General features: G+C 36.4%; 1 protein-coding gene across 1 annotated transcript in view; it reads left to right on the top strand.

The window, feature by feature from the left end:
• LOC119797587 (CUB and sushi domain-containing protein 1-like) overlaps nucleotides 1-23,262 on the top strand; it is a 404,138-nt gene that overhangs the window by 355,112 nt on the left and 25,764 nt on the right. Inside the window, exons 54-60 of the mRNA XM_038306729.1 lie at nucleotides 2,265-2,438; nucleotides 4,190-4,363; nucleotides 7,796-7,984; nucleotides 12,642-12,818; nucleotides 16,325-16,510; nucleotides 20,064-20,240; nucleotides 20,725-20,904. Coding sequence (XP_038162657.1) covers nucleotides 2,265-2,438; nucleotides 4,190-4,363; nucleotides 7,796-7,984; nucleotides 12,642-12,818; nucleotides 16,325-16,510; nucleotides 20,064-20,240; nucleotides 20,725-20,904 — 1,257 coding nt within the window. The remainder of the gene's footprint in view (nucleotides 1-2,264; nucleotides 2,439-4,189; nucleotides 4,364-7,795; nucleotides 7,985-12,641; nucleotides 12,819-16,324; nucleotides 16,511-20,063; nucleotides 20,241-20,724; nucleotides 20,905-23,262) is intronic.

The raw sequence follows: 23,262 nt of genomic DNA, 5'->3' as shown, positions 1-23,262 counted from the left end.
TTTTTTCCTAGAAGGATCTTTTAAGCCTAGCTAATTTTCTTAGTTTGAAGAAAGAACTAGAAAAATACAGGTAAATATAAGCAAGCACATTTTTACTTTATTTCATTGATACAATTCAAAAAGTAAAACCAGTATATACATTAGTTGCATACAGAAATATACTTTTTAAAATGTATTTATCAAAACCTAAAATTTGTGGCTTTATTAACCCTCAATTTAATTTATTTGGAAACACACATCAAAGGAACAAGTAAATCCTAAGTCAATGTTTTTTTCAAGGTGTGTCGTGGGTCCTGATGAGCAATTTTACTGGTTTGATTATGAATTTATTAATCACCATAACCAGAGGTTATAACGAATTAATTGAAGAGTGAACTATCACGTCATTGCTGGTCAAATGATTAACTGACAATTTGTTCAATTACCAGGTGTTATTACTTACCTATATTAGCTGGACTTTTGGACTGGTTGTTGCAATCTAAGTTGTCTTCCCCACCAGTAAATGTCAATAACTTGGTTTTGTGCTTCAAGTAGTATTAATAATTAACCACAAGTAAAATATTTGTATCTGTCTATTCATGTTGTCAACTCAAAGGAAATTGATTCAGCTCTTAGAGACAATCAGTCACTGTCATAAAACAAGAGACTACCACAATCGAAATAATAAGTACTTTTATCAAATCTAATAATCCCTGTGTCATTAATATGTTCAATAGACTATGCAAACACTGTAGACTACTGGAACAGACACAGTATACATGAAAGAATCAGTGACATAAAAGGGGTTTACATGAGACCTTGAAGTAGAGTCTTTGATAATATCCAGTTAATAAGCTCAGCTGTTGTGATGCACTCAGGGAATGTCCATCAGATTAGCAGCATAGATTATACACAGCAGACAGGTGTGTAACAGAAGGCTCTGGTAACATTCAAGCCATTCAAATTTGATTTGCTTCAATAGTGAACAATGCATATGTGACAGCATTGAAATGTGTAGCCTATGGAATAAGTGGTGATGTATGGATGAAAGGCTTCTGTTGTCAAGGCAACCAATAGCTAGAGGCTAACACAGCTAATCCACAGCAAACAATGGTTAATTCGGCAAGCCCCAAACACTCTACTGTAAGTCAGGCTAATTATTTTACGTTAGCAGTTAGGATGGTTACCACAGGACATAAAAAGTCGGACCGTGCAAAAACTTTGGCCATAAAAAAAAATCCTTCAGGTCATAAGCTAAGCTGCCCTTTACAAGATGGCCGAAAAACAGACATGAATGATTGGCAACGTGTATAACTTGGTGTAGTCAGTCTGGAAGAACCCGCGGGATGCACAAAGGTAGATATGGAGATGAAATCGGAGAAAAACACACAAGACACGGCTTAATGAAGAAAATGGCGACTGCAACATTAAAAACACCCAATTTGAATGGTTGTCATAAAGCTTAGCTGAAGATTTCTCATTTTATTAAAAAAAATCAGCTTCCGACTGGTAATTCTCCTCACCCTCACCCAGACTCGGCCTCTGTCTCCTTGAACCCCAGTCGGCCTCGGCAGATGGCCGCTCACACTGAGCCTGGTTCTGCTGGAGGTTTCTTCCTGTTAAAAGGGAGTTTTTCCTCTCCACTGTAGATAGAAAACTTTGAATCAATTTGACTGTATTATCTGGTTGAACTGTAAAGTGCCTTGAGATGACATGTGTTGTGAATTTGGTGCTATATAAATAAACTGAATTGAATTGAATTGAACCCAGGCAAGTTACTCTCAACACTTAATTACTGTAGAAAGATTCTTAACTTGATGCTGTCTCACAGGGTGATACAGGTTCCACTCAACTTTAAATCATCATGCTTGGATACAGCACACTAGGAATAGCCAGCTCCTTTAGCACTGACCTTTTGTGGCTCTTTTTTTATTAAAGTCAATAACTACCAACTGGACAAGCAACGCATCAGATCTCTTCCCCCAATTGTGAATTTTATAATCTGGAATTTGTAGTTTGCATGTTTTTTTTATTTGTTTGTCATATGTGTGTGTATGTGTGTAGGGGGTGTGTTCATAATGATCTGTTATGATGTCACAGATGGCTCCATTTAACTAACTAATATTTTAAACATAATTTAAAAGGAGGGTTGTTTTTTTAGGGTAACCTATACAAAGAAAATCCAAAACTTGCCATCTTTAAAAACATCATAGTTCAACTTATCTTACCAAAACAGAGAAAGTTCATTTTTAACTTTTAATTTACAAATATCTGTCTTTTTGCAGCTGGTCACTGTGACTCTCCAGATCCTATAGTCAATGGTCACATTAGCGGAGATGGATCAAGTTACCGTGACACTGTTGTGTACCAGTGCATGTTAGGATATAGACTAATCGGCACATCTGTCAGAATCTGCCAGCAAGACCATCGGTGGTCCGGAACAACACCTGTCTGTGTCCGTAAGTAAACACAGCATTTCCTTAGCTTCTCTGAAATGTTGTACTTTGTTTTACAATTACAAAATAGTTTTCGAGTATTTTTTTTCTATGAGTCAGACTCCAAATACGTCTTGCATTCTGAGGTTTTCTCCAATTGAGCTAAATTAATAGTGCAAAAACAAGCTCAAGCACTTGTATTCAAATTTGGCCACATTTTTTTCCCCAATATTCTTTTCATTAAAAGAACTGGAAAACAGTAAATACAGTTACACAATTCTGCTGATGTAAGTCACAAATTAATATTTACAAGTGACACCTTTGTTTTCCCTTAGCCAAAAACATAGCACTGGTAATGGAACAAAAATAATTGTGACATGTTGGTAATTTACAGGGCAAAGGGTGCTGCCTGGTCAGTCAGTCTGCAACACGCGGAAATTACAGACCTACTGCCATGTTGTCATCGAAGGATGCAGGCTGTGTAGACCTTTGAAGGATGCAGCCATGGATATATTTTATATATTTTATTTTGCATGTTTTTTAGTTAGTTGTGTTGGACAGTCTATGCTAGTTTTTCGACTTATCAACACTAGTATTTTTCTTACCATTACAGACAGCTATAAATTTTCAGCTGACCAAAGTTTTTTTTATTATTCACCCTCTTCCTCTCCCCCCTTTGGCTATCTCTCTCTGTGTGTCTCTGCGGTGCTCTGACAGCCAGGGGGCGAGGAAGTGTCTGTCCTGCTCTAGGAGTTTCAATAAGGCAGTTGTTTGAAATGAATAAAAGAAAAAAAAATTAAGAGAGACCCCACACCGAGCCTTTGGTTTCACCCCTGAGTGATGGCCCCGAACAGATCTTCAGGAGCACCCAGCACGATGGGAAATACCTCTATGGCCAGTATGCCCCTGAAACGTTTTTTTTGAGACTATGTTTTGAAATTTCAGCTTCAGGGCTAGTTAAAGGGCAATCTTAGAGGGCAGCATGGCCTATGTATTTTGGGTTGGCGTAAACTGACCAAGCGGGCAGTGCCCTCTGTTGTTTACCTATGTGAACTACCTATAAGTCATAGATCATATTCGCTCCACTACTTTTGTAAAATTTGTAGCAAATGTAATTAAAGGTGTGACTTGCAAAGCTGAATTTTTTACTCACATGCAGCAGCGGATTTGTCTAGTTGTTTTCACTAATTAGCATTTTTTTTAAGGAAAAAAATTTGCAAAATTTGTTTTAGTTAAAATAGAGCGATTGTGAAAATGTATGATATTTTATTTGACTCAAATAGACTATTTGTTGTTTTACTCAATAGTTCTAAAAGCTGTATTTTTTAATTGAAAAAAATCTACAATATCATAACAAAAAAGCTAAATTGCCTAAATAGTTTTGCAACAATAGGTTTGGATCGATCGAAGCAAAACCAGGAATGTAAGATGTTTTTTATTTGTGACTCATAGAACACAAAGTATTTCTGGCTTTGAAATCTGAAGAAGTTTAACTTCTTCCATAATTGAGAACGATGAAAAATATAATCTACTGTTAGAAACTACTATAATCCATCTCTATGCGGCTTCAACGTTACAGTTATAATACACAATTTAATCTCATTCAAGTTAACCTCAATGGAACTTAACTAAGGAACAGAAAGAACTAAAAAAGATATTTACTTAAATTATTTATTTTACTAATCAAATTAAATAAAATGCAAAATGTGAAGCTGACAATAAAAGGGCTCAACCTAAATATGTTTTTTTTTTCTCTTATATGTCCAATTGTTCAGCTATCACTTGTGGACATCCAGGAAACCCTACCAATGGACAAACCAATGGCAGCGAGTTCAACCTCAATGACGTTGTCAACTTCACCTGCAATAAAGGTTACATCCTCAGTGGGAATGCTCGGGCTCAGTGCCGAATCAACGGACAGTGGAGCAACCCCTTACCTGCCTGCAAAGGTCACTTTCTCATCCTTCAAACAACATTACTAAAATGTTTCCATCCCAAAATATTATTTCCTTTGAAAAGCTTCACAAATTAAGAAGAGAGAATCATACGATGGTTTATTTGTCTTATTTTTTTTATCTTTACTTAAAAAATTAAGCACGCCATTTTAGATTAGTTTACCTTTTTATGTTTGGTTGTAGCATTTGGAAATCCACTTTTTTAAAACACTTTTCTATATAAATAAAATGTATCTACTTTAGCATTCAGTAATATTTTCTAGAAATTATAATTCAACAAATTTGAAGAGAAGCTTAAATTTTACACTTCTTTACTCTCTTTACAATAAGATAAAGGGCTTGATTCTGAAAAGAACACAAGTGTTTAGTGTTTAGTGTTTTTTGTGTCTTTTTTGAGATACTGATTTCATTTACCAGCAGGGCTTGGTACCTGACCTACACTTTCAAATGTAGCAATACCTTTTAGCAGGCTGGGCTTCACTGCTGACACAAAGCAATGATGTAGTTAACATTCAAAGGGGAACCCAGACCAGATATTTAGGGCAAACACTGTGCGATACATGGATATTGGTTTTAGTTTGCTGACAAAAAAATAAATAAATAAAAAATCCAATTGTTGCTATATAATATATGTATTAATATTTAAAATATTTTTATTTTTTTATTGGATTTTGTGAATAATCATCAACTTTTAGCAAAAAATAAACAACTTCAAATTTAGATTCATTTAATTGCTTATGTAATAGTATGTCTTGTATTATCACATAAAAGTAATAGTACAAAAAAGTAAACTCAAGCCTTTAAAACACTTGACAACACAAAGTCTCTTATATACACGGACTTCCTATCTAAAGGATTTTTTTCTGGCTTTCCATGTTTTCATCCTCCCTGATTTTTTTCGCTCTTATTCCCTATCTACCTCCTTCCCCCTTCCCTTTTCTCACAGCAGCAGCTGTCAATTATATGCCCGAAACTTTCTTGCTTCCCATAGGGCTCCAAACACACATACACACAATTACTCACACTCAGCCATCTCACCCATGGGCTTGGATTTCAGTGAATGTCAGTCCTCCCCTGTGACATGTGGAAAATCACACTCTACTCTACTATTGGACTGGCATATACCCAGAGAAGAGCAAAAGTTTAGAACAAAGAGCTCAAAAAAACTGAGTAAGGCATGACGAGAGAGAAGGTTTACAAGAGTAGCAAGGACAATCAGAATTTGTTGCAATTAGATTTTTTTAGTCTGTCGATTTTATAATTCAGCAAAAAAAAAAAAGATGAACCAAATACCAAATAATCAGTTCACACAGAGAACAGACCACAGTTGAAAACAGACATAACAAAGAGTGCATCGACTATCTCAAATAGTTGCAGCGATGCGTCAAAGTGTCTGCAGTTTTGGGAGGGGAAACAGCAGGCAGTAAATCCTTCAAGTGAATTGGGGAGGTACCGTTTGACTGGAATAAAAAGAGTTTTGCCTTTAAATTTCACAAACAGACTTTTCTTTTAACACAGCAGGTTTGTTTTCTGTGTGATGCTTTATCATTTCACTCTCTTTGTGACATAGAGGTTTGATGGTAAAGCAATAAAGCACATAAATCCCCAAAAGAGAGCCTCTTTTGGTGTTAGTCGCATAAGAAGACTACCTTAATCCTGGACATTTCAGTTGGGAACTGAGTATAAAAAGTTATAATATTGTGTGCATATTTTACTGAGTTCATTGCATATGCATGTGAAGTGATAAGTATTAAATGCTTAAATTTAATTCCAATATTAAAATGATAGATATATATTTTGGAAGTCTATGAAAAAACAAACTTTTTTTTTTAACTGTTTGTTACTTTGCATATAGGTAAATCCCATCAGCTGGATTTCAGTTCATTACATTTTAGGAATATATTAAATGGTTAACTTTGGAAGCCTAAAAAAGATTAAACGAAGAAAAAAATATGACTTTTATAAAGAACTAACTTATTTTATATATATGTATAATCACTTCTAAATGATAACAAAGCTTTAAGGCCCCAGCTGCTTGTTCCTCCAACTGACTGTAAAATAAACGATAATATAATATAACTGGACTTTCCCCTTGCATTTAACCCATCCCCTTGGGGAGCAGTAGGCTGCCATCATGCAGCACCCAGGGAACAGTGTGGGGTTAAGGGTCTTTGCTCAGAGACCCAGAGTCACAGTCTGTGGGAGTGTTGCTCGAAACTCAAAACCTCAGGATTCCAAGCTCTATGCCCTAACCACTAGGTTCCACTCCCACACCAAATTACAACACTGGCTTAAGATGTCTTACCGGTGAAACACCCATTTTTAAATATTTTGGACTCCTCTATTAAAGCATATAGAAGGCAGTTGCAGATAGCCTTACAAAGACTGAGCTTGATTTATAAAGTGTAAGAAATAAGCAAAAGACCATACCTTCTTGATGGACATGAAGTAAAAATATGAACTTTGGAAATATTAATAATTCAAATAAAGCAAAGGTAAGAGTCATTGTACCATTTCAAAATAAAAGTAGTGGGGCTGCAGCCTAATTCAGGACTTTGGAAATGTAGGTAAAATATCAATCTTATGTAACGTATTTCTTTACAAAAATTATTTATAAAAAAAAAGGTTTTAAAACAATTGCCAAGACTATTTTGCGTACAGTTTATTGATTTATTTCTAATTGATAATGATCACAAAAGGCAATAATTCAAAGTAGTGGTTTTCTTATCTTTGTGTGAAATCCTATGGAGATTGAATTACTATATTGCTAATCTATAAGGTGTTGATATTTCTAGGGCTTAAATTATATGAACGCCATCGAGGAAAGGTTTCCACATGAGGTACAGCTGGGAGTGCGGTCAATTTTGAGCCACAGGTGTTTGGAAGTAAATTGGCATCAGGATCAGGCATGTAGGGCAGAAAAGCTTTCTAAAATCAAAAGAAGAGAGGTGGTAATAAAAGGGTTAGAGGTGAAATACCAGACCATAAGATTCCTGGTTTGATGTCTCATGCTGTCATATTATCTGTTAGTTGCTCTTTTCCTCTTCTGTTCCATGTTGAGTTCCCATTCTGTTTTCTGTCATTTCTACCAATCTTACCTACATTTAAAAAGTTGGATTTTTCCAAACCTTTTACCATAATTATACTAATAATATGCATCCAAAACGTATGTAATTGTCTACTTCATGATAGTATCCTCTGAAAGTTACAATTATTACATGTAGTTTATTTACTGTAGCTTACATTGAATTCAATATTTTCCCTTTTATCCCATTTGTAATATCAGAAAAGGAAATGTAAGTACAGGATGTATGCTTTGGAAATCTCCTAAGACTTTCTGTCCTGTATGTTATTCATGTGTTTGTTAAGTAATTGCGGTGCACAATAAAAACACAGTCTACCAGAATGCTTTTGTATCTTGTACAGTGGTGAACTGTTCGGACCCTGGACATGTGGAGAATGGTGTTCACCAATCCGGTCTGCGTTACCCAGAAATCTTCAGCTATGGTGTAACTGTGGTCATTCACTGCAAGAGAGGCTTTTACCTACTTGGCTCTGCTGTCCTCACATGTCAGCACAATGGGCTGTGGGACCGCCCAACACCTCGCTGCTTAGGTAGGTATGGCCGATGTGGTATACAGGTGCTGGTCATAAAATTAGAATATCATGAAAAAGTAGATTGATTTCAGTAATTCCATTTAAAAAGTGAAACTTGTATATTATATTCATACATTACATACAAACTCATATATTTCAGATGTTTATTTTGTTTAATTTTGATGATTACAAATGACAACAAATGAAAATCTCAAATTCATCATATCAGAAAATTAGAATATTGTGAAAAGGTTCAAAATTGATGGCCCCTGGTGCCACACTCTAATCAGCTAATTAACTCAAACCACCTGCAAAAGCCTTTAAATGGTCTTTCAGTCTAGTTCTATAGGCTACACAATCATGGGGAAGACTGCTGACTTGACAGTTGTCCAAAAGACGACCATCGACACCTTGCACAAGGAGGGCAAGACACAAAAGGTCATCGCTAAAGAGGCTGGCTGTTCACAGAGCTCAGTGTCCAAGCACATTAATAGAGAGGCGAAGGGAAGGAAAAGATGTGGTCGAAAAAAGTGTACAAGCAAGAGAGATAACCGCACCCTGGAGAGGATTGTGAAACAAAACCCATTCAAAAATGTGGGGGAGATTCACAAAGAGTGGACTGCAGCTGGAGTGAGTGCTTCAAGAACCACCACACACAGACGTATGAAAGACATGGGTTTCTGCTGTCGCATTCCTTGTGTCAAGCCACTCTTGAACCACAGACAGCGTCAGAAGCGTCTTGCCTGGGCTAAAGAGAAACAGGACTGGACTGCTGGTGAGTGGTCCAAAGTCATGTTCTCTGATGAAAGTAAATTTTGCATTTCCTTTGGAAATCAAGGTCCCAGAGTCTGGAGGAAAAGAAGAGAGGCACTTCATCCACGTTGCTTGAAGTCCAGTGTAAAGTTTCCACAGTCAGTGATGGTTTGGGGTGCCATGTCATCTGCTGGTGTTGGTCCATTGTGTTTTCTGAGGTCCAGGGTCAACGCAGCCACATACCAGGAAGTTTTAGAGCACTTCATGCTTCCTGCAGCTGACCAACTTTTTGGAGATGCAGATTTCATTTTCCAACAGGACTTGGCACCTGCACACAGTGCCAAAGCTACCAGTACCTGGTTGAAGGACCATGGTATCCCTGTTCTTAATTGGCCAGCAAACTCTCCTGACCTTAACCCCATAGAAAATCTATGGGGTATTGTGAAGAAGAAGATGCAATACACCAGACCCAACAATTCAGAAGAGCTAAAAGCCACTATTAGAGCAACCTGGGCTATCATAACACCTGAGCAGTGCCACAGACTGATCGACTCCATGCCACGCCGCATTGCTGCAGTAATACAGGCCAAAGGAGGCCCAACTAAATACTGAGTGCTGTACATGCTCATACTTTTCATGTTCATACTTTTCAGTTGGCCAACATTTCTATAAATCCTTTGTTTTTATTGGTCTTCAGTAATATTCTAATTTTCTGATATGATGAATTTGAGATTTTCATTTGTTGTCATTTGTAATCATCAAAATTAAACAAAATAAACATCTGAAATATATGAGTTTGTATGTAATGTATGAATATAATATACAAGTTTCACTTTTTAAATGGAATTACTGAAATCAATCTACTTTTTCATGATATTCTAATTTTATGACCAGCACCTGTATAAATATACTAAGTATCAGATGTGTAAAGAAACATCCCTGTCTTGTCTTTAAAGGATTTAATGAAAACAGAAAAAAAACACATTAGTAGTTATAATCTATAATGATATTTTTGTCTTTTGAAATCTAGGATAATTTTTTTAAGGAATCTTTAAAGCAATGGCAATGTTAATTTTAGATTATTGCAAGTTAAAAAGTATGTAAAGCAATTATCTCAGTATAATAAACAACTGCATTTACACATGAGCTATGAGCTCAGCTTATCAGAGAGCATTATATCCAAATGTTTAATCCAAGGTGCCGCTTTTTTTTGTCAGTTTTCATGCCTTTTCTAGTTTACATTAGGAAATTTGCAAAGCCCTCCAGTCCTGAGATGATTAGCAACTCTCTTGAATGATTTCATCTTTAGAATGATTTTGCACATGTTTAAGGGATTTCTGTCTCCGAAAGAATATGAAACAGTCAGTTCTTTTTTATCTGCTACAAAAGATTGTTGTATCTGCTCATGTCTTTTAAACTATAAGTGTCAGTGTGTTAAATCCACTCTTCAGGAGGACGGCTACATCTTTGAAATTAGATGACATGTAGTGTGTGGTGGCTGCAGCACTTGTATTCACATTTCAAAGCCTCAATGTAATATGACATATCTATATGTTTCTATACTGTAAGAATTCTGAGAATTCTTTTTGTTTTATTATTTCCTGCTGATTGTACTACTGTAGGGCTAGTCGATATACATGTACGCAGGCATACTGATCCCTAAAACAAAAAACTGACTAAAAGTCCAAATATGCCCAACAAAAGAAGAATAAAGTGCACATATACCCTATAGTATTCCATATAACCCATGTAGAGTTAGCCTCTTCTTAGGCATGCCACAGAAATAATGAGGAAGATTCAGACATAACGTAGCTCGATCTGAGGATGAGGGTCCCATGCAAAAAGAATAACAGAGACCTAAGTAAGGGCTGAGATTGCTGACAGGAAGCTGCAATGAATTCCTTCATCCTCAATAGGTCAAGACCACTAAGTAAAGTTCTTACTTCTTAAATAAGATTAATTCCTTTGTTTGATCTCCATGGCTTACAATAGATTATTCAGCCATGAATCATAGGGATTTAAATCCACTGCAATACTTCTAGCCATAAATTATGTTTGTTTTGCTGGATCTGTCAGTCTTCATGAACAAAAACACATTTTACATTAAGGAGGAAACAAAAGGAAACATAGAGGAACCTGTTTATGAGAAATATCCATGTGTTTATGTGTAGTCTGAAACTGAAAGGGTCTGACTTTAACTCATTTCAATTCAAACTCTAAAGTTGAGCAAAGCCTTCTCCCAGATGTAGAAAGCCAGGAACCACAAAAAAAAAAAAAAAAAAAAAGTTTATTAAAACAGCTTATAAAATTCTGAGTTTAGGTAAACTGATTATTTGAATTGGTGGTAAAGGTGGAGCCTCATCAAACCTATCAAGGTTAATTGAAAGCGGTTCAGTTGAAACCAGTCATGAATAATAGCCCTTTGGTCCTTAAAGCTAGAGTACCAAGAGGTCTTTCTTTTCTTTTTTAGTTTACTTGCACATTTATTGTATCTAAAAGACCTTCATTTAGGTGATAAATCCGATAAAGCATCAAAAGGCACAGCCCATTTACTCTTTATGGAAACACTTCAGCCATATGCATTTTTGCTTTTTGAAATTCATTGTGTTCAGTGGAAGCAATGAGGATATTGTTTGTCAGGAACTAAGATTTATATCCACATAAAGGTTGAAATAACACATAAGCACAGTCATGAAAAAACTGGAAACTATAATCATCCCCATGAAAAAGTTCAGAGAAAAAAATATGTACGTTTGTTTTTTTCATGGATTTCTTTGAAAGAAATGTCTTAAATGTGGTTTCACCGCAAGGAAAAGTCCTTTTTATATTACTAAAAAGCAAAACATCGAGTGAAATGGTTTTAGGAGCCACTAAGAAACAAGGAATGGATGAGATACTGAAAGAAAAGATGAGATTTAAAGTGAGAAAGGGAAGCAATCATGAAGAAATGCGCAATATGGAAGAAAACAACTGAACTGTTTGTATGAGTATGTATGTGAGCATGTTTCTCTTAAGGCAATAGATGTTCTTGTTAGGAAGCTCCCATTGCTCATAGAAGCATGGAGATTAAACAGGAGAGGAATTGAGGGAGGCTGATTCGAAGATGAAGGGAGAAGCATGAAGAGGTTAACAGAAGTGCAGGAGTAGAATGCAGCAACTGCTGGCAGAGATGAGGAATCAGGCAGAAATGGAAGAAGTGGGTGATAGTTATGTGCCTTTGCGTCACATTCCAAGAAACATTCAGAAATTGCAGAAACATAGGTGATATCTGGGGGCAGAGGAAAAATGAGATTAAACAAATGCAAAAAAAAAAATCACTTCTTTGTGTCTGTAGCCATTGAAAATGTGGGTTTTCTATACTCAAAGATTTCTCTATTTTTGGCAAATATTTGATAATTTGACATTGAAACAAATCCTATTAACTTCCACTTTCACAAAAAAATGCATTTCATTTTATATAAAGAGGCTGTTTTTATTCTTTACTTTGTATATTTTCTAAACTCTGAATCTGAATCCATGCCAGTGATTTTGTAGATAATGGAAGGTTAATTATCTTAATGCTGGAACATTTCATGTGGTTATATCAAACAGAGTGAATAAGCACAAACATACTTGTTGAGACTGATACGAGTTACCTCATCACCATATTCTCTTTGACGGAGTTTAGGTGAATTTCACTTTTAATTCGAGTCATCTCCTCTTTTCTTATAGTTAATTGCATCCTTTCACACATAAACACACATTGTCAACAAACACCTTTTGTGATGCTTCCCTTTTTCGTCCTTTCTGCCTCTCTCATTTAGAGAGAGCAGTACCCCAGCTGAAACACTTAATGTAATTATATATCTGGAATCTTAAATTTAATTTATTCACAAACTCCTGTCTGTCCTTCTTTTCGTCCAATCTCTCATTATCTCCATAGCTATTTCCTGTGGTGATCCGGGTGTACCACCTAATGCAGTAGTCTCTGGGACCCACAGTTGGACGTATGGCTCTGTGCTGCAGTACTCCTGTCTGCCTGGTGGGGTTCTAGTCGGCAATTCTACACGTTATTGCAAGGAGGATGGCACTTGGAGCGGAGCACCACCCTACTGCACAGGTAGTTAAATTAACTTGTTTAATTAAATCGGTTCTTGTTTTTGTAGTATGATTAGCATGAATCAAGTCTTAAAGTATGCGCTTTTGCATAACCTAACAGAAATTGTTTACTTAAACTAGATGCATCAACTTACATTGTAAACATGGAAATGTAACTAATTCTTTTTAAAGTAATCTAGACAGCAATGTAGTTTCTGCTTATCCTAGAAAGCACCCTCAATACAGATGTGTAAAATTGATAGAATAAGTTATATCATTGACTGCAGACAGGACAAGTGTCTGTTATTCTTTTAAACTTAATGTATGGAATAAATGCGGAAGTGGTATTTGTCAACTGCAATCAAATGCAAAATAGAATTTATTTGTAAGGTTTTGGACATAACTGTTGCTAAGGAGAGCTGATTTCAATGACAAAATAGTCCAAAGCAGCAATATTGAAGCAGTCCGATCACGTTTCTTTAATTTTTTAAAGAAGGATTTGCCTTTTTGTGTTAAAACAGAAAAGGGTTGAATAGAGGGAAAATATTAACAAAATCATTTGTAAATGGCTTTCACTGGATTTTGGAGGAGAAATATTCATCAAACTGCCATGAATATTTGCTTCTGCAAAGAGAGACGGACACAGTAAGGAGAGGGTTATGGTATCCAACCAACCATTAAAATAACCTTTTTTCCACTATTATGTTTGTTTGTGGTTATCTAACTCAGTTGTGTGGTAGTAATTTCTACTTTCATTGAAGCGAGACTTTACTTAGAACGAAGCGCTTTGAAACTGCTGTGGAGTAATTTTTCGATTGAACTAACTTACTTTATTGAAAGCTATAATAAATAATGAGTAATTAGATTACCTTAAGTTCTACACTAATTGCAGCCCATTATAGTTGAGCATTAATCTTTCCTCTGTTAATGTTCCTACAGATTAATAGCAGTTAGCTCCAACTCTTACTGCATGAGTGTGTCCCAGGAACAGATAAAGAATTTTTCTCAGTTTGGGCCATAAATAAAACACCTGAGGAGATCGTAATTTAATATCAGTTAATCAGTGTAATAACTGAATAACTGCAGCAAGCTGTTTATATCCTTGATTATAATTACTGATCTCTTGCTTATCAAAAACAAACCATCCCATGACCACATTGCCCCTTTTTTAAACAATACCTTCTTTAACCAGCAGTATTCCCATCATTTTGAGTAGCATGTGGAATATCTATCTGAAGAAAGGGTTTTATAGTATAAGGACAATTTAAGAGAATCAGTTTTGTACATTTTGCTGTCATTATCGACCCATAATGAGTTTTTTTATTGAAAAATCCAGCCCAGAATGTACATGTAGAATACAGGCAGAAATAAAAAACACTAATAAAGGAAAGTTGTATCCATAATGGACATCCTTAAAAATGTACTGTCACCCTCAGAAGAAACCCTGTTTAAGCTTGATTTATATTTTATGTGTCTGCATGGTCCACATGGCCATATTACTTCATTTTAGCTACCTCTCCCTTGCATCCATACAGACAGAATTTTCTCACAGCACTCCTAGGAAAAGTTGTAACTACGCAGACAGCTCTGTGTGGAAAAACATGGTGGAATAGCGACAATTTTGGTGAGGGTTTACAAAAAGAAACATCTAGACATCTTATGATTTAGGCCAGAAAAATCACTGTGATCAACAAATTGTCAGCAAATTGGCTCTTGTGTCACACAAAGAGGCTTTGAAAAAGTTGGAAATGGCTGTATTTCTTATTTCCTCATATAGTGTGGTGTTGTACTGTAAGCTTGGGATTTGTGCTGTCCGGCCTGTTGAGCCGGCCAGCCTTTTAGGCGCAAGTAGGAAAGCAACATTGCTTATAAAAGATGCAGACTTTGCATCTACATCTCAGTTTCTGCGCCTAATGTGTGCGCGTTAAGCACAAATCAAGGTTAGCTTGAGATGTTTTGAGAGAAACTAACTACATAGAGATGTATCATGTACTATTTACATAATGTGCACCTTGTATTTCTGTCTGAGGATGTCTTTGTGTGTATAGGTGTCTGTGACACTGTTAAAATGAGATGGAATGTGGGTGTCCAATAACATGTGGATGATTATCCTCACAGAATAGTAATTTTAATGGCTTAATGTGTCCTCCCCCCAATCTGAATTGAACAAGTTCATAATTACTATTAGTAATCTCCAGAATTTATTACTAGAATCCTAATAGATGGTGAACATGTTCTGTTTGACACTGTTTGTTGTTCCAATTGTTGTTCACTTAGTGACATTGTTGTTGTGTCATATAAAAATTCTCCCATATCAGATAAAAGGGTTTTGATCAGATTCCCTCTGGTAAGAAAAGGCAGCAGTTTTATCTGAGTCTTCTGTTTCTCCAGTTAAATGCCCACATTACTATTCTTGACTGTGTGCTGTTTGGCTAATTCATTGCAATAGGGAATAAGTCACTGGAGCAATTCTTGTTCACTACAGTTTTGAAGTAATGGAGCAGGCGAACACAAATCCTACAGTACCAAAAACCTATCATTTTAAAACTCTGCAGCTGCTGTCTCAATAGCTGAAGTGCAGTAAGCTTCCTCTTCCAGCCTCAAAACAGCACTCAGCAGGGCAAATTCCAACCTGCAGCTAAAGACCTCCATGAGATGCAAGAGTCTGCATTTGGAGCTGCACCCTGTTAAACTCACAAATCCTGCTGAGTTTGAGCAGTTACAATTGTGACATGCTCAATGGATTAAGAGTCAGAGGAATTTAGTATGGCCTGAAACCAAAAAATATAGTTCCTCAAAGTTAGCAGGTCTGTGTATATGCATGTATTAGTGTAACATCAAGTAGCAGTAGACAAACACTGTTTATGAAAGACTATGTAAACATTTTTGATATATATATATATATCAACTCTGGACCTCTGCAGAGTTTAGTGCTTTCTATCCTAACACCAGGAAAGCAACCATCATGTTATTAAGAGCTTATCCAGGCAATGCACAGATGCATGGCACAGATGGTCCCTGAGCAAGACCCTTAACCCCAACACTGCTCCCCGGGCGCCTCACAATGGCAGCTCACTGCTCCCCTCAGGGATGGGTTAAATGCAGAGAAGTAATTTCCCTCTGGGATTATTAGAGTATTGAAAATCAAAAAAAAAAAAAAAAAAAAAATCCAAATCAGCTTGGATATCAATTTATTATTGTAACGTTGAGATGTTATATTTTTCAATGTCTGCCTTTTTTGGTGTAGTATATAATGTTTTTTTGTCAAAATTATTTTCTCTTCCTGTCAAGCTATGAAATGAGTCACAAACAATATACATCATGTTAATGCATATCTGTCTTCACATCAAATCTATTGAGTAGATTTAAGATTCCTATGAAAACTGATACAGTTCAGTGTGTGTTTTTCTCTTTTATTTTAATCTTTTATGCTATGATGATTACTGAAAGGTTGTCCGCATGTTTTCACTTTGGCATGATTGTTGTTGCACTTTGTACAGCAAATGACCACTTCTTTTTTCACTATAGGGGCTAGTCCTGGAATATGTGGCGACCCTGGGATCCCTCCACATGGCACCCGATTGGGAGGAGATGAATTTAAGACCAAGAGCCTCCTGCGTTTTAGCTGCGAGGCTGGGTATAATCTGATTGGCTCAGCTGAGAGGACTTGTCTTCTTAATGGCAGCTGGAGTGGTACACAGCCTGTGTGTCAAGGTGAGAAGTGTGGCACTGACCATTTATTTGAATCTCTAACAATTTGTTTATGTGCTGATCAGGAAGAAGATCTTTACAGTATGTTCCTGTCACAATACAAAGGGTTTTTTTATCTTGGAAAATCAAAGAAGAGATTCTTCATTGAAACTTATCAAATGCTTATGTGCCTTTGTAAACAGTAATCTATTTATACAGATGCTATTTTAACCTCTCTTATTGTAAAAAGCTGTTGCCTGATTTATACAGGCTCTCTGATGAGATAGCATTGCATATGGAGAACTGTTTGTCTAGGTGAAACATTTTGATATCAAACTATTTCTGGCTCATTACCTCTGGGTTTGAACCCAGTTTCCTTAAAATATTACAGCAGGAATGAAATATGCAATAAAATGACTGTTTTCACATTTTGAGAAAACCTATAATGCATTTTTGGATATGGAGTTTTCACCATGCAATGTGAAAATATAAATCAGCTGAGGCCCTGGAGCTAAAGAGCATAGGGGTTTTCTCAGCAAATAAAGCAGCATTAACTACAGAGGTGAAAGTAAAAAAAAAAAACGGATCCTATATCAAACAAAAAGTCTTCACACTGCGCTCTATACATTTTCCGTAATGTGGTGGAGAAGCTTGCTCATTGTTCATTCTTGCACGCTGTAACAGAGAGTGTTTATGGAATGAAGCCATGTAGACATGACTTATGAATGTGTTAAAATCTGAGCTTCTCCAGTTTTCTCACAGGTTCAGGCTCATATTCGCACTGCAAGAAAAAAAAAATCACTAAATTAGAAAACTCTTCAAAAAATAATTGACTTTAGTAATTAAATTCTGGGAGGGAATTTCTATAGATCCATTACACACAGATATAGTATAAATATATTATGTATATAATATATTATATAACTTCTATTAATATAAGTTTAAAGTCAGCTAATTTAGGTAAATATGTAGAGCTGAATAATGTAAAGGAATTTATTGTTATGAACGGGCTATTCATTGGTTAATTAAGTCAGAACATTAATTGATCAGCAAATAAGTATTTTGTTGCAGCCTTTCTCATACAATTAGTATATAGCATATGACATATAACATGTCTCGGGAGTGATGGCCTAGTTGTCAAGAGCACTGCTTTTGTTCGATGAGAGGGTTGCAAGTACCCGGTTCGATCCCCATAGCCTCCACACAGGGTTCCTGAGCAAGACCCTCAACCCCACACTGCTCTCTGGGCACCACACAATGGCAGCCCACTGCTACCCAAGGGGATGGGTCAAAATGCAGAGAGTGCATTTACCCCATTGTGGGATAATGAAGGGATTTACATTTTTTTTTTCAATCCCATGTGTGTGTTTAAACACCACTAACACAACTGATTGGCGGGTAGTTAAACATACAACGAATGTAAAAAGCTTGTGCTATTTGGATATCAGCACTCCAACCAGTCATCAAGATAAAGTTTGAATCGATAGGCTCAGCTTTCTGTCAAGATTTCAGCACCAAACCAAGCAAAACGCAATGACATAAACTACCTTTGAACAATTTTATAGAGGGGGTTTATTTTTGGGGGAGACATATTCTGTTTTGGTTTCGCTAAGCTCAGCAATAAAAACATTTTTCTCAATCCACAGAGAAATTAATTATGCGATCGCTATGCTCTTGGTTATATAAAGGAAGAGGCTCTTTAATGTTTTCCGTATCAAAAAACAGAAATTTAACCAAAAAATTCAACATCACCAAACCTTATACAAAAAAGAAAACCAAAAAAATATATCTGGTGTAATGTGATTTAATGATTCTTAGCAATAATTTATGTAAATGGAATAAAAAGAAAAATGTAGATGTCAAAGCCTTTAAATAAATTTCTCTAATAATTAATAATTATATATAAACTTTTAATAAAGTTTATTCTTCATAGCCAAAACCTTTAAAGACACTATATGGACCAGTGAAAATGTAGAGAAGTTGAGAGATGGTTGCTTTACAGCTGCAGTCACTGGAACCTCACACTGTTCTCCCAATTTCAGCTGAATAAAACACACAACCTTCAGTCTATTTGCTAGTTAGACTAAAGTTTTTTTTCAAGGGATGAGTCCTTCAGTATCAGCCTCCAGTTGACTAAAGGACTGTCAAAAGTAATTAGTGGAGTAAATGTGTACTGATGTAAATGTGTAAAAAGAACAGTTTACTATGATATAAAGGTCATTTTTATGCTTGCCATCATGATGTCTGACTTTTAATATTTTAGTAATGTTCACCTGTTGATTAATTACACTTCAAAATGTCTTGTCAAACCTGAAATGATTGCTGTTTTAAAAAAAATCCAAGCTTTAATGGAAAAATGTAATGTAATTTTTCTTCATGTCAGAAATCAATACATTTGGGTTGTATTTACTTATGGCGAGGACAATATTATAGGGTACCAGTGGGTTTATTAGGAGTCATATTACATAAACTCAAGTAAATGGTTTACACAAACTAAAACTCTAACAAAGAAATGTAGCCTGTTAGTCTTAACATCGTAAAACACACACATGCCTTGAGGATGCCTGTCTGCCTTTGCCCGTGCCTATTTGTGCAAGGTAATTATTTACGTCTATCTATATTTATTTTTCATTAGGCTAATAGTAGTTAAAAGTTGGTTCAGGAAGGGGGGGACTTTCATCACTTGGACATGAGAAAACACAAATCCATACTTACAAACACATACCCATCCAGAGTCTGCTGCTACAGCACACATCCTAACACCCTAACTGAAAACAGCACAAATTTACTGTTGGACCAAGCTTTAAAAGGGTCCTAACAAATGAGTCCAATCAATAGGTGGCTGATTGTTAAGGGCTGTCGGCTGTCATGAACTTATTAGTGAAATGCGCTGTGGGAGGTTGCTAATTCGTCCCAGCTCAGTTAATGTGCTTTGCCAGCAAACTAAAGTTCAATGAATCAGTAGTTTAGACCTTTCCTGTCTGCTTAAAGTGCCCTTCTTGACAGTTTTGTAATGCAATCCGTAGACCAGTTGTTATCAAAAATTAAAAGGCCTCTGTCGTATTCCTCACTTTCCTCAAGTTTTAAATAATAAAGTCACTCTACAACCCAGCAGTCAGAGCGATCCTGTTTCATTTTTCTTTTCATTTGATTTGTGTGCAAATGTTAAGTATAATGCTCATAAATTTTTTCCTAAACCAACAATTTGATTTTTCTACCAGAAGGAAGAACCAGGCAACATTTGCCTGTATGTTTTTAATGTTTTAAGCAGCAGCCCTTTGATAGATGTTGATTTATTCTGAACTTCCAGTTAGTCTTAAGTGCACAAATGTAACCCTTGTATCTGTCACTCACTGTTAGGAATTAGGTCAATGACCTTTATTCATCAATCAGCCTTTTCATAAAGGATACAGTTTAGGGTATTTCCAGCTGTCTGCAGTGATAATCTCATTATTGCAGCCCAGAGCTGATCAGCACTGATTGACAGGAAGACACTAATAGCTCGCTTTGCAGTGAATTCCTCCGTTAATCAACGCTGACGGGTATGTTTTTTTTTTTTTTTTTCCTAAATCCTTAGCTGTATCCTGTGGTAACCCTGGCACCCCTGCCTATGGAAGAATTGTGTTCAGTGACGGCATCACCTTTGGCAGCTCAGTGGCTTACGCATGTTGGGAAGGCTTCAAAACGTCGGGCCTGACCACAAGACACTGCACAACAAATGGGACGTGGACGGGTCAGCCCCCAGATTGCACTGGTAGGAATGCTTTGACACAATTGGTTAGTATTTTTAACATGAAGTGTTGCAGGGCTTCAATAATCTTAAGAAGAGTAAGCTTACCTTAATAAGTAAGTCAGAATATTTGTGATTGATTAAGGCTAACAGATTGGATTGATATCCGGTGATGTTACAGGATGCTTTTTGCAGAAAAGGACAAGTATGTTAGGTAAAAACTTCTGGTTGGTTAACATGGCCAAGGGACAAACATATAGGAGTAGAAAGAATAAAATGTAAAGAGTTGGAGGGGGAAAATGCAGGAGTTTGCACCAGAGTGCTTAAAGAGGCTTCTCTGTGAAAAAGCCACTACAAGCTTTTCCAATTTTTAGGTCTTTAAATAATGTTGTTCCCTTTGTAAGGGAAATTGATTAAGTCAACATGACCAAAAAAACTCTGATATTCACATACTGTAGATGAACCTTTCTTTTTTAACATTTTTTTTCTTTCTTTTTCTTTTCTTTAGTGATCAGTTGCGGAGACCCTGGACCTATAGCTAATGGCATCTATTTAGGAAGAGAATTTACCTTCAACCGCACAGTGGCCTACCGCTGTAACCCCGGCCACGTAATGGAACCAGCTGGACGCAGTGTTTTGAGCTGCACTAAAGATGGAACCTGGAACCAAACCAAACCCAGCTGCAAAGGTATCAGAAAGCAACATAAGTAGAAGATTTGCTATCCGAAGGCAGTTTGCCATCTGCTCATGGTTCAATAATGGCACCTCTGGGAGTGTCCAGTTCTGTCAATGAGAAACCACAACTGCTCTCATCTGTAAGCACTGGCAAAACTGGCTAATTTCAACTATGAGTCAAAAGTCTGTTAGTTAGATCACAGAAGTAGCAGGGCTTTGTGCAAAAAGAGGCAATGAGAAAAAAAAAACATTCTTGTTGAATGAGTAAAAACAACTTTAAATAGATCTTTTGACTCACTTAAAGCAATCTGACTTATTACGTTCATACCTTCAGGAATAGTGAATTTTATTAGATGATTACAAAGTTCTGCTAATTCTTGGCACATTTTGGTTAAGTTAATGTTTAATTTAAACCATAGCCTACAGAGAAGTTGCAGATAATCAAATAATAATATTATTAAATAAATGATAAATTATATTTTTATATAAAGGTATTAGTAAGGAGAAGGACATTAGAAATTCCACAGCATTATATATACACTTTGGCAAAAAGGAAAACATTCATCTAGATGAGCTTCTAGCAGTGTTGCAGGGAAGCTCTTTTATTGTCCAAATGAGTGTGCAAAGGAGAAGAAAAACAGGACAGAGTTCATAAAACAGGTTTAAATTGGAGGCAGTCGTACTTGGACTCAGTTTTCTTGAAAGAGCTCTCCTCTCAAAGCATCATGGGAGTTGTTTTGGTGGCAAGATAGAACAAAGATGGTATAAGCACCGTACAGGTAGAAGTCCTGTGACCAAAAGTAAAAGTAGTGGTCAGTTAACGGAGTTCACTATAAAGTCAACTATATAGCACCTACTCTGTATAGTGATTGAGGGATTTAGGGGTTAGGGCGGACATTTGGACACAGCCTTTGTCTATGCTGTCAGTCGGAGCGCTGTTGTTTTTAAGCCCCTGGAGGCCAGTCCTCCTAAGCACATTCCAAGTTAGAATTAATTTAAGGACCAATCAGTCAATCTTATGTGTCATTGGCCATCTAAATCATGAAACAAATGCTTGTGCAATCTCTTTAAATTAGTTCCAGGACAGAATTGTGGATGTTTGGAACCTTAAATCACAAACCCCTTCCTATGTTCAGTGATTTTTTTTTTTTTTTTTTTTTTGACAGAGGTGTCATGATTCTGCACTTTTTGGTTCTGTTTTAGTTTTCAGTTACACATTGATTCATGTCTTTCTGTGTTTTCTAGTTTATTGGTTTCATTTTCATTTTGTCACTCCATTTGTTTTCTGATTATAATTAAGATCTTATGTATTTCCTGTTTACTTTCTGTTGCCCTCTTTTGTCAATCTCCTTTCCTGTTGCTCCCTTCTATATCCTTCTGTTCACACCTGCTCCCAATCAGTTGATTACTCCATTCTTTGTTCTGTTTGGCATTTATACTCCTCATCTGCTTGTTGCTCAGTGCTGGATTCTCTTTGTTCCTTTGTTCCCTCGTTAACCCATGTGAAACCACCTCAGCTTCCGCCTCTGCATTTGGGTCCTCTAAAAACCTCCACATAACTTGACAGAAGGCTTATTTCACCACCTTTCTATACTGTCTGTCCTCTTTGTCCAACCTCTGAATATTAAGGTCATCAAAGATGTTTCCTTTGTTCTTAAGGTGCAATTGTACAGCTAAAACTTCCCCCAAACCTCTGGCTCTCCTGTGCTTCAAAATGTATTTGTCCCAGTCTTGTGTGATTTCTCCAATGTAGGAACCAAAGCAGTCCTCACTGCACGGGACCGCATAAACAACGCCACTCAGGCTTTTTGGTGTTCTGTGTTATGGGGCTTGAAATTTACTTGGTATGTTATGTTTAAGGAAAATCCTTCTGAGTTCCTCAGAAACACCTGATACGTAAGGAATAACAATTCCTTTGCTATTATTTTTTCTCCTTTGTGTTAGATGCAGTGTTGTTCTTCCTGTTAACAGGGGTATGGAAATAAGAATATAATAGAAAAAAGTTTAATATTTTATGGCAACAAATTTCAAGATGTTTTCAACAGCTGTTTGAGCTTTATAAAACGACGAGTAATCGCATCAGTTTTTTGCTTGTTTCGAGTGAATCAGATTCTAACTTTCTTGAAACCTAAAAAATTTTCACTAGTATTTGCAACACACGATTGTATCAGGATTGTTGTGTGTGGCATAAAATGTAATCAAATGCTTTGAAGTTAGTAGGTTTTAGTTATACTGTTTGCATAAGGTCCACATAGAACATAAACTGAAAGGAATCCAATATGACAGTACAGCAAAAATCTTTACTGTAGTTAAAGTTGTGAACCATGAAGAGCAACACAGGAAACTACACAGTAATACTGCAGCTGTTCTA

This window comes from Cyprinodon tularosa, unplaced genomic scaffold, assembly GCF_016077235.1.
Source record: "Cyprinodon tularosa strain WSP-4 unplaced genomic scaffold, ASM1607723v1 ctg59, whole genome shotgun sequence".
Lineage (NCBI taxonomy): Eukaryota > Metazoa > Chordata > Actinopteri > Cyprinodontiformes > Cyprinodontidae > Cyprinodon > Cyprinodon tularosa.
This window is presented reverse-complemented; position numbering and strand designations above follow the sequence as displayed.